At 37.8% G+C, this 17622-nt stretch overlaps 1 protein-coding gene across 3 annotated transcripts; it reads right to left on the bottom strand.

Moving 5' to 3' along the window:
- Positions 1-1441: 1441 nt before the first annotated feature.
- Positions 1442-17090, bottom strand: MEIOC (meiosis specific with coiled-coil domain). Of its 3 annotated transcripts, XM_045080786.1 has the most exons (9): positions 17047-17090; positions 16749-16892; positions 15975-16109; positions 12183-12340; positions 8843-8947; positions 6057-7929; positions 4970-5104; positions 3847-4027; positions 1442-3232 (listed from the first exon to the last, which is right to left on the bottom strand). In XM_045080786.1, the coding sequence occupies exons 2-9, from the start codon at positions 16752-16754 to the stop codon at positions 3003-3005; spliced, it is 2823 nt and encodes a 940-aa protein (XP_044936721.1). In that variant the 5' UTR covers positions 16755-16892; positions 17047-17090; the 3' UTR covers positions 1442-3002. The 3 variants fall into 3 exon arrangements, with proteins under 3 accessions (XP_044936721.1, XP_044936720.1, XP_044936722.1); XM_045080785.1 differs by lacking the exon at positions 17047-17090 and having other exon boundaries at positions 16749-17010; XM_045080787.1 differs by lacking the exons at positions 1442-3232; positions 3847-4027; positions 4970-5104; positions 17047-17090 and having other exon boundaries at positions 6069-6153; positions 6908-7929; positions 16749-17010.
- Positions 17091-17622: the final 532 nt, after the last annotated feature.

Below are 17622 nucleotides of genomic sequence, written 5' to 3'. Positions count from 1 at the left end.
AACCTGAGATCGTGCCCTAAGCCAAAGGCAGAGGCTTAACCCACTGAGCCACCCATGCACCCCGGAACTAATGTTTAAATGGGAAAAAAAGATCAGTTCATGAGGCTTTGAGTAAGGTTATTCACTTAATTCAGATGCTGCTAATCCTTTATGTTTATTTATTTTTTTTTTAAAGATTTTATTTATTTATTTGACAGAGAGAAATCACGAGTAGATGGAGAGGCAGGCAGAGAGAGAGAGAGGGAAGCAGGCTCCCTGCTGAGCAGAGAGCCCGATGCGGGACTCAATCCCAGGACCCTGAGATCATGACCTGAGCTGAAGGCAGCGGCTTAACCCACTGAGCCACTCAGGCGCCCCTAATCCTTTATGTTTAAAATGTTCAATACTGCAAAGGGCAAATTTTAAACTCTATCTTCTGTAGTATGATTGACATTTTAGGCCAAAATAGGGATTTCAGGGGCACCTGGGTGGCTCAGTGGGTTAAAGCCTCTGCCTTCAGGGTTCTGGGATGGAGCCCTGAGCCCCACATCGGGCTCTCTGCTCAGCAGGGAGTCTGCTTCCCTCTCTCTCTCTGCCTACTTGTGATCTCTGTCAAATAAATAAATAAAATCTTTTTAAAAAAATAGGGATTTCAGTCATTAATTTCCAACCCTCCAAAACGTTATAGTAGCAGATTACTCAAGTGGTAAGGATGCCTGTATAATTCAGGATATATAATTTTTAACCACCTTTATATAAATCACTTTGTCTATTAAAAAAATTAAGTATACCAAATTCTTTTGGATTAAAAATGAGAGCTTCAGTTTTATTAGTTTCACCTCAAATTATGTGTGACGTTATTTTTGTTCTCATAGGTTGTAATTCAGAAGTCCAATACATATAAACCATCTGTTAAGAGAGTATGCCATAGAAGGAATAACCAACTAATGTATGAATTATTTACAGGGTAATATGATTAACAGAATTTCAAAGAATTTATGTGTTTGGTTTTGTTAATGGACTAGTGTTTTTATTTCTAACCACTGTCATGTTAAAACTTTCCCAGAATTTTTGTTCTGGTTTGCCTGGATTAGTATACAGGCAGAGCAAAAATTTCACCTTTGGGGTGCCTGGGTGGCTCAGTCAGGTAACCATCTGCCTTTGGCTTTTGGCTTAGTTCATGATCTCTAGGTCCCTGGGTCCCTGCTCTTTGGGGAGTCTGCTTTCTCCCTCTGCCTCTCTGCTTATGCTCTCTCTCACTCTCCCCCTCAAATAAATAAAATCTTAAAAAAAAAACAAAAACAAAAACCAAACCTTCAACTTTGAAGGAGGTCAGGTTCGATGCAAGGATATCTGAATGGCATTGGTTAGCCTACCAACATTCTTACTTCTATGTTAATGAAATTTAAAACTCAGTGCCAGTTCTTATCAGTGAAATGAAATTTGGTTTTCTGACCTGTGTGACAATTAAGGTTAGAAACTAATACAAAAATGTAAAAAAACCCAAACCATATATTTTCAACAAATTTATTAATTTCTTCCTGAGAGACTAAATTCAGTACAATATTTGTTTTCATAACATCCAACATGTCTTATGTCAAACTTAACCACTTTCTATGCAGTGAGTGTGGTGGGGTGATCTATTTTATTTGACTACCCTCAATGTAATTCATTTGGGTAGTTCTAAAGCATATCAGTGATCGAAATGTTTCTCCCTACAGTTACTCCTGCATTCTCAATCAGTTTCTTCCGCACATCATCTAAAGAAAATTTATGTGGTGTGATTACACTCTTTAATACCAAGATTTCTAAAACTAGGAAAAACACCAACATTTAAAACATCAGTGTTTCTAGTCAAGGATAGTTCAATTAAATTTCATCAGTACATTATATTATAGTTTAACTCATGCTAGAAATGTTAAAACCCAAGATCTTCTGAGTCACATAATACCAACATTTCATATTAATGAATAAATTACTCGGGTTTCATACAAAGATATTAAGTGATGAGAAACAGAAAAAGCCAAGCTTTCAAGAGCTCTTAAAAAAAATACAGAACAAACTAATGAACACAACTACACAAAATATACACTAACCAATTGCAAACTAAACTAAAGATTAACCTTAAAAAAATACACTTTAGAACTTCGTGATACCCTCATAAAATGCAGCAAACTAAGGGTATTAAAACAATAGTCATTATTTTAGTCACTGTGCATCAAGTCTAAAAGATCCAGATAAAGGAAATGTTTTGTTTTTGATTCAGTTTAAATACTTTAAAATTGGAAATATGTAATAATTGATAGTATAATTAAATTTTAAAGAATATACACAAATGATTTGAACAGGTTTTATATTCAGTAACTTGCATGGTTTTTACACTGGCACTTTTATCACTAATTTAGGAGAATCAGATGCATTTCCCTCCATATACTTAGGCACTAAGATTTCAAATTTATAAATATGGTAGTATTTTAAATATTAAATTTTTACATGAATATTGGGTTCATCCTTGTTTTCCTTTGTTTCCTAGGTATTATCCAGTTTTGTAAGGAAAACACTTTTATATCACAATCAAAACTTGTCTTGGTTACTAGACTGTAGCCATAATTGGGTTACAGTCACTTAGATTCATTATTTGGAATTATACTTACTAAGGCAGACCTAAATGAAACTTATCTTCTAGAACAATATCACATTTGCATTTACCTGCACTGCAGAATGGGTTTAAACAATATTTTAGCTGTTAAGAAATATTTAATTTACTTAAACTTGTTAGTTTTGGCTACTCGGAACTCCTAGAGTAGTCAACTTTCCCTTTGAGTTCACTTTAAACTATATCTGATTCATTCCAAATAGAAGATTTTTAAATAGAAGTTAGACTTCATTAAGGTATTAACTTTAAATCTGAAAGAAAATTAATGTATTGAATTTTTCAAGTTTGACAAGTTCATTAAAATTTTTTAGCATGTCTTGATACATTTACTTATCAGCTTTTTATTCTTCTTTCTGCTGGCATTTCCTTAATGTTTGTTTGCTTCACCTCTCTGGTTCATTGGATTGCTACTATTTATGTTTTCATGGACTTTGTCTTCACAGTTCACTATATCTTGTAAAGCCTTTTCCACATCTGTTTGGCCAGCTGTACTGGCTGTTTTTGGCAAGGTCATCTGCAGTGCACACCACAGGGTAGTGCGTGCTTTCCGAGTAGCCACACACATCTCTTTAATCGCTGAAGCAAGGGCAAAAACATCTGTAAAAAAAATTAAGGGTCAGTTCATATTAGATACATTTTATATATTCCTTAACTCTTAAGAAGCCCAATGTTGTGCTATTAAATGTTCAAACATTATTTTTACAAAAGAAGGATGGCTATTGACTGGACTGAAGTATTTGGCTTAGTATTTAAAATTGTTGGTACTCTATTTCTTGTAGGACAATGACTATGCTTTGGGTAGAACAGACTTTGACAAGAGTTAATTAAATGGGTAAAATTAACAAAACTGATCAAAGTAAATTATATGGGCATCATTTACTGATTTATTCTTCACCTAAGTGTAAATTTTAAAGATTTTATTTATTTATTTGACAGACAGAGATCACAAGTAGGCAGAGAGGCAGGCAGAGAGAGAGAGAGAGAGAGAGGGAAGCAGGCTTCCTGCGGAGCAGGGAGCCTGATGCGGGGCTCGATCCCAGGACCCTGAGATCATGACCCGAGCCGAAGGCAGCAGCCCAAACCACTGAGCCACCCAGGCGCCCCCTAAGTGTAAATTTTAGAAATCCAACCGTTTAACCTCAGAATCTGATTTTAACAACATTCAAATGATCTCACTGCCTTATCAAAAGAATATGTATTAACACTTATACCTCTGTCATCTTGGCATCTAGGAACTCCTTGCCTTTGCCGATTTGAAGCATTAACAATTTCATCCTTTCTCCGTGACTGTACAATGTGAATGGACTCCAAGTGTCGATCAAGAGCAGTAGATATATTGGCATGAAGGGGAGAGCTTCGAAGACGTTCCATTTTGCCTAGTAGAGTCACAACCTGAGGGAAATATTTTAAATTTTGATAAGGCATATAATCATACTTCCCTGTCTTTTAAGTAAGAACAAATCTTCAGTGAAGCAGAATAGAGATGAGGACAATAATATTCATCTAATAAATAACTGCCTATGGTGTCCTATTTTCCCTGCTGGGGAAAACAAAGCTGTAAAGTCAATCTTTTGTACCTACTTATTTGAGTAATCTGGGAATAAGCAACAGTTAAAAAAACTGAACATTCAAACATTTCCACATTACTGACAGTAAGTGCAAATTTAAGATCTAACATTGTTTTTTGCAAATAAGAGAACAGCCTGCTCTATTAAATTCTAGAAAATTCTGAAATTACAAAGGAAATAACAGGAATAATCATTTGTTAAATCATAAAATGATCTAACATCAGGATTCTTTATATTTGAAACGATACATAAATTTTCCAAAACAAGATTATTATATAAAATTATGCATACCCATATCCTTCAGTATTTTTCAGTTTTTCAATATTTAATCCATTGTTGGATATACTTAGTGTTTGTCAAATAACTCAAACAGGGTTAAGAAAATAAAAGACAGTAATTACCTGTTATTTACCAGCTTACTCATCAAGCTAGAAAAAAATGTTTGTGTCTAAGAAATGGGACTTTCCATATAGATAATATTCAAAATTATTTTTACTTTAGAATTCTTTTCTTGAGCATTAACTCTATGTTAATTGGGTTTCTTAAAGAGGAACCATTTAAGTTACTAAACCTACTTTAAAAATAATTAAGGGGGTGCAATTTCCCTTTCCCTAAATATTAATCATAGTTCTAGGATCAAACTTGCAAACGTATATATTTAAAGAGTTATGCATAAATGTGAATTTAAAACTCCTTCAAAACTCTTGGTTTTAAAATTTTATCGAACAATTAAAAAAATCCATTATTGGGTGTTTTTACAGCTTACTCTGGCTTGTTCCCGAAGTTCATCCACAATTAAGCGATCAACTCGAGATGGGTTGGAGGTTAGCCTTGGAATTGGAGTGTTGTTAGTACTGGATACTTTTTTTCCTGGGTAATTCTTGGCCAGGGCCAATTCAGTCTGTAAAAAATTATATAACTTTTACATGCTGAACTTTCTACATATGACTCAAAACTGAATAACATTTCTCCTAGGCCTAAGAAATAAATTGAAAATCACAACTTTAAAATTGTTTCCATTTCTTTCTCTCTTTTTTAAAAAAAGATTTATTTGAGACAGAGCGAGCAAGCACCGGTGGAGGAAGGGAGAGGGAGAAGCAGACTCCCCACTGAGCAGGGAGCCTGATTTTTGGGGGTGGGGGGGTTCAATGATCCCAGGAGTCTGAGATCATGGCCTGAACCGATGGCAGACACAACCAACTGAGCCACCCAGCCTCCCATTTTGGTTTTAAAAGGCAAAAAATCCAAACCACAATACCACCATATTTTTCTGCCATATTTAATGCATATAAAATACCCAAAGGCTCTGACAGTTTAATACTTAATTAAAAGAACTTCTTAAGGGTGCCTGGGTGGCTCAGTTGGTCAAAGGACTGCCTTTGGCTCAGGTCACAATCCAGGGGTCCTGGGATCAAGCCCACACTGCAAGGGAGAGGGGGGGTCTTTGCTCAGCAGGGAATCGGCTTCCCCCTCTCTCTCTGCCTGCCTCTCTTTCTACTTGTGATCTCTCTCTGTGTCAAATAAATAAATACAATCTTTAAAAACAAAAAAGTAGTTTCTACTACTCAAACACAATCCTAAGCCAGGCAGGCACCCCCCAAAATATATCTTTAACCCATTAAGGAAAAAGTCTACTTCAAAGGCAAAATAAACTTTACATAAAGAACTACTTTTTTAAGTTTCAAATTTAAGTCATTTAATTAATTCCTTAGTGTCATGGACTTAATAAATACGGTACATTACAGAAGAATTCAGCTTTGAAATGAGGCGAGTACTCTTAAACTACTCAAATAAAATGAAGACAGGCAGAGGGAACATCCTAAATTACTCCTATAAGGATAGCTTTGTGTTACCTTTTTTCTCTCCTTTTCTAATGCTCTCCATTGTTCATAGCACTCTTCTAGTCGAATATGAAGTTCACTGGCTGGTCCACTACGGGTTTTAATTGGTCTTTGAAATCCAAAAGTTGGCACGAAACCAGAAAAGGAATTATCACCATACATCATATCATTAAAATAAGGGTATAAATGGCTTAAGTCATCATAAGAAAACAAATCATAAGAATCCAACAGTGGAACAACTGAATGGCCAAATGGGTGAGTGGATCTTAGGGGAAACCCATTTGAACTAAGTGGTTGAAAACTCTGATTATGCCTTAAATCTCCCATCATATAATTATTAGAAAAGCATGATGCCTGTGTGCGATTCACACGGCTATTAATATTGTTGTCTCCACTTCCCTGTCTGTGGCTATTAAAATGACCCTGTGACTCCAACAGATCTTGATATGTATTTTGAGATAAGCCATCTAAATGTTTTGGACCTTCCTCAGGATCATAATGTCCACTCTGAGGCTTAGCTTGAAAATTATGTTTGTTTACATTTTCAATGATCCCATACTGCTGAGCTGAATAGTTATCACAAAATCCATTTGGTTGCTTTATTTTTTTATCAGTAACTGATTCAAAGAGATTTTCTTCTCCAGTCTTTGTCAGTCCTTCCATGTGATTGACAGATTGAATTCTTTCTGCACCATTGTAACTGAAATCAAAACTAGAAAATGCTGAAGGGTTTTCTTGGCAATACTTCTGAAATAAACTGCTATTTGGGGTTAAATTTGTGGATGACAGTTGGGGGAAATCTGAAGAATGGTTAGAACCTTTTGAAGCTACACTTAAGTGGCTATTTAATTTCATCAAGTTACCTTGATTCCGATAAGGAATAGGAGTGTTATTTTTTGGTTGGACATTCATCCAAGTTGGTCTGTTTAAGTTGATACCTCCTGAAGATGTTGCTGAGTTTGGTAATAAATTCACAGATTTAAAATACTCAGAATTTGGGGGGTCAGGTTTTGTAAACTGTTGTTTTTCTGTGACATTAGCAAAATCATTATTAGCTGGACAAGCTGTGTGAGGTTTTAGTCCAAATTCTGATTTTAAGCCAAAATCAGCAGTGAATGCTGCTTCCTTTGCAAACTGCTTTTCTGTCAGATGTGGTGTGGTTTTTGGAAATGTGAAATTCTGCTGGTCAGGTATTGTCTCCTCCATTTTTTTCTGATTTGCTGGTTTAACCTGAAATAACTTTGTGTAGGTGTCTGCTTCTACAGTTGGTGTTTCAGGTGTGCCATTGGCTAATTTTTTACTATCTTGGACACTAAAATTCGAACACTTATTAATCTTAGCCTTATTAGGATGAACATATTCTGGGTATCTGCAATAATCTGTGTTTTCATTGTATCTGTTAAATTGAGAAAGAAACATCTCTGCCCTTTTCTGCTGTAATGGTGCTTCAAGACCTTTAGCACATATTTTCTCTCTTCCATAAGGGTAAGTATCAACTCCTGTTTCTTTCATGATGTCAGACAGACCAGTTTGTGATGTAAAACAGTTTTTGACAAATGGATAATCTTGGAATGTTGTCTTAGCTGTATCATTTGTCTGGATATTGTAACAGTTAGAATGATCACTTCGTGAGGGGTACATCCATTGTTCTTCAAGGTCTAAACCAGTAAATCCATGATAAAGTTCATCTATTTTTTGTTGTGGTGTTAGATTACTATTATGCAGGTATTGCTTTTCCACTGATGACACAGATTCACCACTATAAAAAGCTTGCTGAGAGATGGCTGTATCTATTGGCCTTTTGGTTTCTGTTAAGAGGTCATGGTGATCTGCAAATCTGCTTGTGTTCATTGGCCAAACTGACTTTAAATTGGAGGAGCAGGTCCTAGAACAAGTAAATATATTTAATTACAACTTAGGTTTTAAATGACTTTATTGCCTTAGTGGAAAAGGTAGGACAGGTTTTCAAAACATATTACCTCACTGCCCCACTATCTATCTAATGCTTTCTAATTTTTCCTTATAAACTACTGTAACATCCAAATAATTTTCTATCACTTGAAATGTCACATGCTACATAAATATGCATTTTAATCTTAATATGTCTACATTATACTTTCCCAAGAGGCATTAACTAAGGCCTGAGGCTGGTGACTGCATGATCTTACATGAATTGTTTATCTATAGTAAGCAGAAAACAAAGTAAGTTTCTCCTTTAAGTTATTATACAATACAAAAAAGTTGACGGCAACTTTTTAAATGAAAAAGATGTACTTTGCTGAAAGTATTACTGAAATTAAAATATTTTAATTGGTTACATGTGTGCTGCACATTTCCCTACCTATGAAATAGGGTATTTGGGTAATATGGCTTCCACACCCCAAAAAACAATGTATTTAAAAATTTTTTACCATATAAATAAAGTCCATACATATTTCTACACAGCACTAATGATAGTTTCATTCTTTAGGATATATCTATAAAAGCTCTTTGGAATTTATATTCTTTAAGCCAAAATTTAGCTCATAAACTTGAGGGGAAAAGCTCTGAATTATGCAAGAATAATTTTCCAAATGAAAGTTCTTAAGATCAAATTAAACTTTAGTATGAAACTTCCAATTGTATGGCAAATACCTCAGAAAAATCAAGGCTGCTAGATACAAATCTGTGAATTAAGAGGTCTATCATCAGATGATCCTTTATTAAATAAGAATAAAAGCTAATAATAAATACAGTAATCTAGTATATGTGAATTTAAAAGCTTACTATATACCATACGGCTTATATAATATACTAACCCCTCAGCAAAATATGGCTGTGACTTATCTTGTTCTTCCAAAATATTAGACACAAGTCCATATAAGTCTGTTTCACTGCCATAGTCATTTCTTTCTGTTTGAATCCTAAAAATAAATGAATATCACATGTAAATTCTTTTCCTCATACTGAAATACAATATATTGATTTCTATTTCCAGACTTATTATATCATTATTTTCCTATAAAATATTTGGATTGGATTTATACCATCATTTCAAATAAAGAGGGAATGGGAACTCAAGAATATTTTCCACTTCAGCATAGTGCCTATACTACATAAGTGTTTCTCCTTCATTTCAAATCCTACGTCTAATTCACAATGTATGCTTAACTCCTATTTCTCCAAAACACATGCTATTCATTTTAGGTTCCAAGAACTAAATCTCTGACCTATGATGTTTTAGACAGGCTTGGCTCCATGGCTCCTTCTAAAAGCATATCTGGTCCCATTATACATTATTCCATCAACACTTGCTCAGTTTCTTCATTTGTGATTTGAAAACCATACAAATCTGCTGCTCTATTTTTGTGACTCTTTAGACCAAATGTTGGATTTAAAAAGTGAAATGTGATATGGTCATCCTAGATACCACACCTATTGCAGTTGTCTCTTAAATGTAACAGATTTGTGGGCTATCCCAAATCCTTACTAAAGTAACTGGAACTCTATGTACCTGAAATTGTACCTTGTGACTAACACTAAATAATACAAAATGTAAAAACCACAAGGAGATCAAAATTAGTCCTTTTTACCTCCTATGTATTTAAAGTAATACATAGAAGTAGTATGTTGCTTTAGGTTGTAACTTCTTGTTTTCTCACATTTTATTTCTAACACTTCATAATGTTAGGTATTTAAGAAATAAAAATACCTTATATTTGGATAACACTCAAACATTTCACTGATCTTCATAACACAGGATGGGCAAGAATTAGTAATCATTAAGCTACTGAAGAATGAGGATTTGAGATTTTAAGAAACTTGTATTTTGTGGCACCTGGGTGGCTCAGTTGGTTAAGCCGCTGCCTTCGGCTCAGGTCATGATCCCAGGTTCCTGGGATCCAGTCCCGCATCAGGCTCTCTCTGCTCAGCAGGGAGCCTGCTTCCCCCCCTTTCTCTGTCTGCCTCTCTGCCTACTTGTGATCTCTCTCGCTGTCAAATAAATAAAATCTTAAAAAAAACCCTTGTATTTTGCAAGTGTATTTGATTTGCCAAACTGTATACTTGCTGAACAAGTGGTATGCCTACAAGTCTAATGCTTTCTCCTCTATGTTGTATTATTTCAAAAAGATTCAATGTGAAGTTTTTTGTATATTAATATATTAGTATCTATCTAAAAAATTCAATGTAATATATACTAAACTATTAATAGTTATTATTGGGAAGTGTTAAAGATTAAGGTGAACAACTGCCTTCTTTCGTGTATTTCTGTAAAGTCTGAATTTTTTCAATGAACACAGAGCAACTTAAAAATATTTTTATAGAATTATATATGTCTTTCTAATAAAATCACTATTTTATAGAACTTACTAAAACTTTAAAATTTTTAACATTTAAAAAAGAATTTTAAAGTAATCTCTAGGAGTACCTGGGTGATGCAGTGGGTTAGGAGACCAACTCTTGGTTTCACCTCAGGTGGTGAGATCAAGCCCCATGATGGGGCTTAGAGCACAGAGCCTGTTTAAGATTCTCTCCTTCGGGGCGCCTGGGTGGCTCAGTGGTTTGGGCTGCTGCCTTCGGCTCAGGTCATGATCTCAGGGTCCTGGGATCGAGCCCCGCATCGGGCTCCCTGCTCCGCAGGAAGCCTGCTTCCCTCTCTCTCTCTCTGCCTGCCTCTCTGCCTACTTGTGATCTGTCTGTCAAATAAATAAATAAAATCTTAAAAAAAAAAAAATTCTCTCCCTCTCCCTCTGCCCCTCCCACTTATGCTCTCTCTCTAAAATAAATAAATAAATCTTTAAAAAAAAAGTAATTTCTACATCCAACATGAGGCCTGAACTCACAACCCTGAGATCAAGAGTCACATGCTCTACTGATTGAGCCACTTAAAATTTTATTAATTAAAGAATATTAAAAATTGGGGAGCCTGGCTGGCTCAGTCAGTGAAGCATGTGGCTCTTGATCTCAGGGTCCTGAGTTCAAGCCCTATGGCGGGCATAAAATTTACTTAAAAAAAAAAAAAAAAAAAAAAATAAACATGTAAGATTTTTAAAATAATTATTTTCCAATTAAACTAAAGATGTATGAACTTTGGGATGTCTGGGTGGCTCAGCTGGTTAAGCAGCTGCCTTTGGCTCAGGTCATGATCCCAGCATCCTGGGATGGAGTCCCACATTGGGCTCCTTGCTTGGCAGGGAGCCTGCTTCTCCCTCTGCCTCTGCCTGCCACTCTGTCTGCCTGTGCTCGCTCTTGCTTTTCTCTCTATGACAAATGAATAAATAAAATCTTTAAAAAAAAAAAAGATGTATAAATTTCTATCAACTGCTCTCTTATACATAATTAAAGTAACAGTAGATGGCACTCCCTCTTTTGCAACAGGCTCCCAAAATATCCTACACTTTTTTAAACTTCACTATACTTGTGCCCAGGAAGTCACTGTCATCATAGTCATCATTATCCTCATTGTAAGATCTCTAAAGGTAGGAATAATATTTGCCATGTTAATTCTAGTATTCCCAGTATGAGAGATCTGGCATAGAGTAGGCCTTTATTATTAATGGAATTGAAAAATAACTAAAAGTATCTTATATTTGATAAAATCCTGTTTGTTGTATATTTGTGAAGGAAATAATTACTAAAAATTTAGAACTGGATGAAAAAAGTAGATAAAAAATTATAACTCATTTATATAAGTTATCCTTAGAAAGAGGAATTTAATATGTATGCACTAAGGATTGCCTCTAATAAATAAAAAAAGTAATGAGCTAAAAATTATACACAAAATCTGCTCAGTTCAGGACTTCTAAAAGTTTTTTTTTTTAAAGATTTTATTTATTTTATTTGACAGAGATCACAAGTAGGCAGAGAGGCAGGCAGAGAGAGAGGGAAGAGGAAGCAGGCTCCCTGCTAAGCAGAGAGCCCGATGCGGGGCTCGATCCCAGGACCCTGGGATCATGACCTGAGCTGAAGGCAGAGGCTTTAACCCACTGAGCCACCCAGGCGCCCCAGGATTTCTAAAAGTTTAATAAACACAGAATTATAATGCCATGACATTAAAATCCTGATATAGGGAAAAAAGAGCTAATACAACTGGGTTCCCATGTAATCAAACTTAAAAAGAACTTCATTTAGCCTGAAAAATCTGATTTATTAATTTACCTGTTCTTTACATTGATCTGAGAATTAGAAGGCTGTTTAATATCATCTCCATAAGTAGACCATGGTGCATAGAAAAGTGAAGAATCTACAGAATTTGAATATTCTGTTGATGAAGAAAGTGGAGTATAGGTCTGCCTTAGGTCAACACTGTCTTCACTCTGAAATTTTAAAGACATATTTGCATATCAGACACATCAAAATTACATTTATTATAAAATATTAGTGAAATAATAAGAAATTAGAGGTAACAGCCCATGTGTAAGTGCTGGAAGACTTAAAATCTAGATTTACCAGTTAAGTTTGTTTTCTACTAGGGGTTGGCGACTTTTTTCTGTAAGGGACAAATAATAAATATTTTAGGTTTTTCTAGATGTTAAGGTCTCTGTTGAAACTCCTTAGCTCTGCTTTTCTAGCACCAGAGCAAACAAAAGACAATATGTAAAGGGCATAGCTATGTTCCAATAAGATTTTGTTTATACAATGAGGCACTGGGCAGATCTGATCTGTACTTGTTGCTTATCCCTGGTATGAAACACCTACAATTACCACACTTTTAACTTTTCTGAACAGATGAGAATTGTGTAGACACCAGAAGTGTTATTTTCAAGTAATCATTTACAAAATTTGGTCTTAATGCCCCCAATCTGTGAAAAAAGTGAATGTTTTTTCATATTTATATAGAATATTTCATAGACTTTTTGAAGAAATTTCATATAACATTATATTCATTCAACCTTGTGACTTAAGTACTCTACTTTAAAAAGAGGGAAACTGAGGCTACAGATTACTGAGCTGATAGATGGTAAAACTACACCCAAACTCAAGGCCTTACTCCTACTGTAGGACCTTTTAAATAGTATCTTCAATTTTCAGCCTACTTTCTATTTCCAAGAGATATTATAAAAATGACATGACACATAAAATTTTATGATCTCTTTAGAAATTTAATAGCTATTACTACAATTAGAAGAAAAATACAAACTCATTTTTCTCTTTTTGTGGATACTTCTAGAATGAACTTTGAGTAAATAAGGTAAAAAAAATTTGAATTTTAAGATTTTATTGATTTAAAGTACTGCCTCAAGGGGCAACTGGGTGGCTCAGTTGGTTTAGCCATCTGCCTTCAGCTCAGGTTATGAACCCAGGGTCCTGGGATTGAGCCCCACATCAGGCTCCTTGCTCAACAGGCAGCATTCTTCTCCCCCTCCTTTTGTCTGGTGCTCTGCCTGCTTGTGCTCTCTCCCTCTCTCTCTCTATCAAATAAATAAATGGAATCTTTAAAAAAATAAAATGCTGCCTCTTTCCAAAAGGGATTGATGTTCCAGGAAAATAATTTTAGATACTTAATATAGTAGAATGAATTTAACAAATAATGAAGACTAAACTTAGATGTATTTTATTCTAGAAAATGTTTCTTTAAGGAAGACTGAAAGTATAAATTCACAAAATTTTTTAAATTAACATATATTAAAATACATAAAATATTTAAAAATAAAATTAACATATAATGTATTATTTGTTTCAAGGGTATAGGTCTGTGATTCATTAGTCTTACATAATGGAGAGCACTCACTATAGCATATATCGTCCCAATGTCCATCACCCAGCCACCCCATCCTTCCCGTTCCCCTCCCCTCTAGCAACCCTCAGTTTGTTTCCTGAGATTAAGAGTCTCTTATGGTTTGTCTCCCTTAGTTTCACAAATTTTAATTCTCCAAATGAAACCTGAGATGTAATAACTATAAATATCCAGACACAGTAGAAATGGTATTTTCTTATAAATTGATAAAATATAATCCTGACTGAAAATATTTTCTAATTGTTTTTATACTCTTAATCAAAATTTATATAGAGAAGACATACTTAGATCAAAGTATTCTTAAATTTTTGTTCATTATAGACATTATTGAAATTCAACTCTTTAAATATATGAGTTTATACTATAGCAAAAAAATATGAAAATCTCTTCCAATCACTCAACTTTAAGAATCTCAAATATCGGGCACCTGGGTGGCTCAGTGGTTTAAGCCTCTGCCTTCAACTCAGGTCATGATCTCAGGGTCCTGGGATCGAGCCCCACATCGGGCTCTCTGCTCAGCGGGGAGCCTGCTTCCCCCCTCTCTCTCTGCCTGCCTCTCTGCCTACTTGTGATCTCTCTCTGTCTATCAAAAAAAAAAAAAAAAAAGAATCTCAAATATCTGACAACCATTTGTTTAAATTCTGGTTATGACTGCTATTTGAAAACTACACATTATAATGTTTATATATATCATGCTGCCTCTTCTGAAGCTGTGGAAACCGAGGTACCAAAGTAATTTTACTAAGTGTGTCACTAAAAAAGTACTTTTACAGAATTTCTTAGTTAGCAATAACTTTTACAAAGGCTTTTATCTTTAGAAACTTTCAGAATTTTATTCCTTTAGTTCTGAATCTTTTTTAAAGATTATATTTTTCTGTCAGAGAGAGCACAAGCAGGGAAGTGGCAGGCAGAGGAGGCAGAGAGAGAAGCAGACTCCTCACTGAGCAAGGAGTGTGATGCAGGACTCCATCCCAGGATGCTGGGATCATGACCTGAGCAGAAGGCACCCGCTTAACAGACTGAGCCACCCAAGGTATCCCAGTTCTCAAGTCTTTATCATAGGCCCACCTAAACTCTCTTTTGGGTATGAAATATCCAAAGTGATAGAAATAATTGTTCATCTTTCTGAGACAGGGATTTAAAAGTAGTATTTTTCAGATTATGCAATATCAAACAAGATATACGGTATTTGAAACCATTCTTTCAAGTTTGTTTTACATATTAAATAAGATTTGAGGATTAGAAAAATTAACTCCTTTATAAGATTGATTTCAGTTAGGTATTCTAGGATAAAAGAAACAGCTAAAGTAACATGGTGGATTTGACCATAATTATACTTTAAATATCTAGATCCTTTTCAGTTAAAACATTTATGGGAATTAAATATGCAAATGCTTGGGGTTGCCATATTAATCAGACTAAATAACTGCAAAATGTATCACTTATATCCTGCTATACTTAACTGATTGAAATTAAGTCTAAGTAAATTTTAGGAGCTGTATAAACGTTATAGAGAACAGTGGAATGCTGGTCTTAGCAGTGAAAAGACCTGTGTTCCACTTGGGAACACGAAAGGAGCTCTCTCAGCCTCAGTTTCCCAGTCTGTACAGTGGATGTAATACTATACAAAGTTGTAATGTGGATTAAAGAAAATTATTTATTTTGGGATATTGTTATAATTCAAAGTATAACAATATCAGTACTGATGTCCTGGTTAAATAATTTCAAATGATTTACACTGCCCTAAGCCTAATTTAGTATGATTAATAAAACTGAGTGTTTTAGGTGAGGTGAAAGGCACCATGTAATCTAAGACACTGCTAAAGCCAGAAAATGAATGAGTGCAGGAAAATTTCGCCTTCAGATGATCAAAATTATGTTTGTACTGACTTGTAATAAATGCTTGAAGGAAAAACTATTTTACGGTCTTACTAATAGGGATTTTCTTATATTTCTGGCCTCACGTTACACTGAGGACAAAATGATAACAAGAATCAATGAAAAATCTTCCTTAACTTGTTTTCAAAGCAAAATATGTATTGTGCAGACTCTACTGAAAATGTTACTGGCCGAAAAAAAGAAAGGGAAGAAAGAAAGAAAATGTTACTGGCTTTCTGGTCCCTTACACTTGGAGCAATGTAAAACCTAAGTGAATGGGCTCGGGTAAACGACTTTGATTTCGAAAAAAAAAATCCTCTTAACAAAGGATGGACCTGCGATTTGTAGCAATCATAGAAGGAAGTGGAGCCAGTCAGCATCACGCTGTTGAACACGTCCGTTAGTCTACTGCTGGGGTCGGCACCGAGGTTCCAGCAGCGATTCGCACCTCCACGGAACGCTACCTTGGGCTGCACAAGACAGGGGTAGGAAGCGGGAGAGGCGTCACGCAGCGCAAAGCCGGGGCTGGAACGGACGGACGGCTGTTACACCGCCACTGTTTGCCCCGCTCAACTCGGAATCCACTCCGACGCCACCGATCCCGGGGCCCGCGCTTCTGTCCCCAGGATTCCCTGTCTGCCTCCCCGCCAGCGGCGGGCCGACCTCAGGAGGCGGCCCTCGACGGCCCTGACAGACCCGCGCCGGCGGCCACTCTGACCGGCCTCAGCGCCGTGGCCACCCGACGTGGATGCGGCAGCGGCTGCTCTGGCGTTGCGGCCACTGCAGTCCGTCCCGTCCGTCCAGTCAGCCCGCGCTGCGCCCCCCAGGCCGGGGCCGCCGGTCGCCGCGCACCCCCCCCCCGCCCGTCCCCGCCCAGCGGCCCGGGTGCCCCGTCGGGGGCTCTCCCCGGCGACCTGCCCTCTCCAGCCCGGCCGCGGCCTCCTCAGAGAACCGCGTCAGGGGACGCGCCCGCTCTTCTGTGGCTCCTCACCGTCGCCATCCTCCAAGCCTGGCCGCCTCCCGGACGCTGACCACCCCCACCGGTTACCTCAAGTCCCTCCCTCGGGCCTGGGGGGTTGAGGGGGCGGGCAGGTGTCTCCACCTCTCACCTCCATGGGGCCCCCCAGCTCCTCCTGGACTAGGTACAGCTCCTGGGGTACGGGGGTGAGGGGGGGCGTCGAGGCCCGGCTCCCTCAGCCCGCACCCCGCCGCTGCTGCCGCCGCCGCCGCCCCGGGCGCTGCCTGGAGCCGGTCTGTGGGTGGGGGGGCCGGAGCGGGGAGGGAGGGGTGGGGGGAGAGGCCGTTACATTGCCTACCCCCCCGGCTCGCGACCCGGCACGCGACCCCGCACCGGCCTGCCCCGCCCCACCCTACTCCCTCCTGTGAGGCCCGCCCCCCGCTTCGCACCTCCTCATTGGCCCGCTGCCCACCCAATGGGCAACCGCCTCCAGGGCCTGTTACCCCCACCCACCCACCCACCCAGAGAGAAAGCCAAGAGGGGGCCGTTAGCTGACTTCGTTCTTCCGCAGCTTCAGAGTCTTTCCCGCTCAAAGTAAACCTGTTCGAGATTGGCCCTGACTGGCAAACAGCAGTCCGATGATTGGCTAGTGGGGCAGGAAAGGGGCGGGCGTAGAAGGTGAGGAAGGAGCGCGGGCCTACCGGATAGGAGAAGTGATGTAGGTGGTAGGAAGATATGAGAATTCGCTCAGCAACTGGTTGATAATCCTTCACCTATCGCTGTGCACTTTACGTATTTCATTTTTGTCCTTTAGTCCCTCCCCTAATTCCCAGAATCCTTTGGAGCGGCCAAGAGAATAATAGGCGTGCTCATTTTCTGAAGGTGAGGAACCCCACTAAGGAGTTGGGTGTTGTTGGGACAACCCCCTTTCCGAGAGAGAGCCGCGCTCTGTTCTAGGCCCGAGGCCACAACGAGGGTGAAGGCGTTTTGGTGTTAATGTAACTCTTGAACAGAGTTCACGCCAA

Source organism: Mustela putorius, unplaced genomic scaffold (genome assembly GCF_011764305.1).
Source record: "Mustela putorius furo isolate JIRA1106 unplaced genomic scaffold, ASM1176430v1.1 tig00000487_pilon_pilon_pilon, whole genome shotgun sequence".
Classification (NCBI taxonomy): domain Eukaryota; kingdom Metazoa; phylum Chordata; class Mammalia; order Carnivora; family Mustelidae; genus Mustela; species Mustela putorius.
The sequence above is the reverse complement of the archived record's forward strand: the minus strand, read 5'-3'. Positions and strand labels throughout refer to the sequence as shown.

Bases quoted from the DNA above. Each gene is read 5' to 3' on its own strand.
- MEIOC (XM_045080786.1), bottom strand. The intron at 12,341-15,974 runs GTCCATCCTTTG...TTAAAATTTCAG, and splicing joins ATGATTGCTACAAATCGCAG to AGTGAAGACAGTGTTGACCT. The intron at 3,233-3,846 runs GTATAAGTGTTA...TTTTTTTTACAG, and splicing joins TAGATGCCAAGATGACAGAG to ATGTTTTTGCCCTTGCTTCA.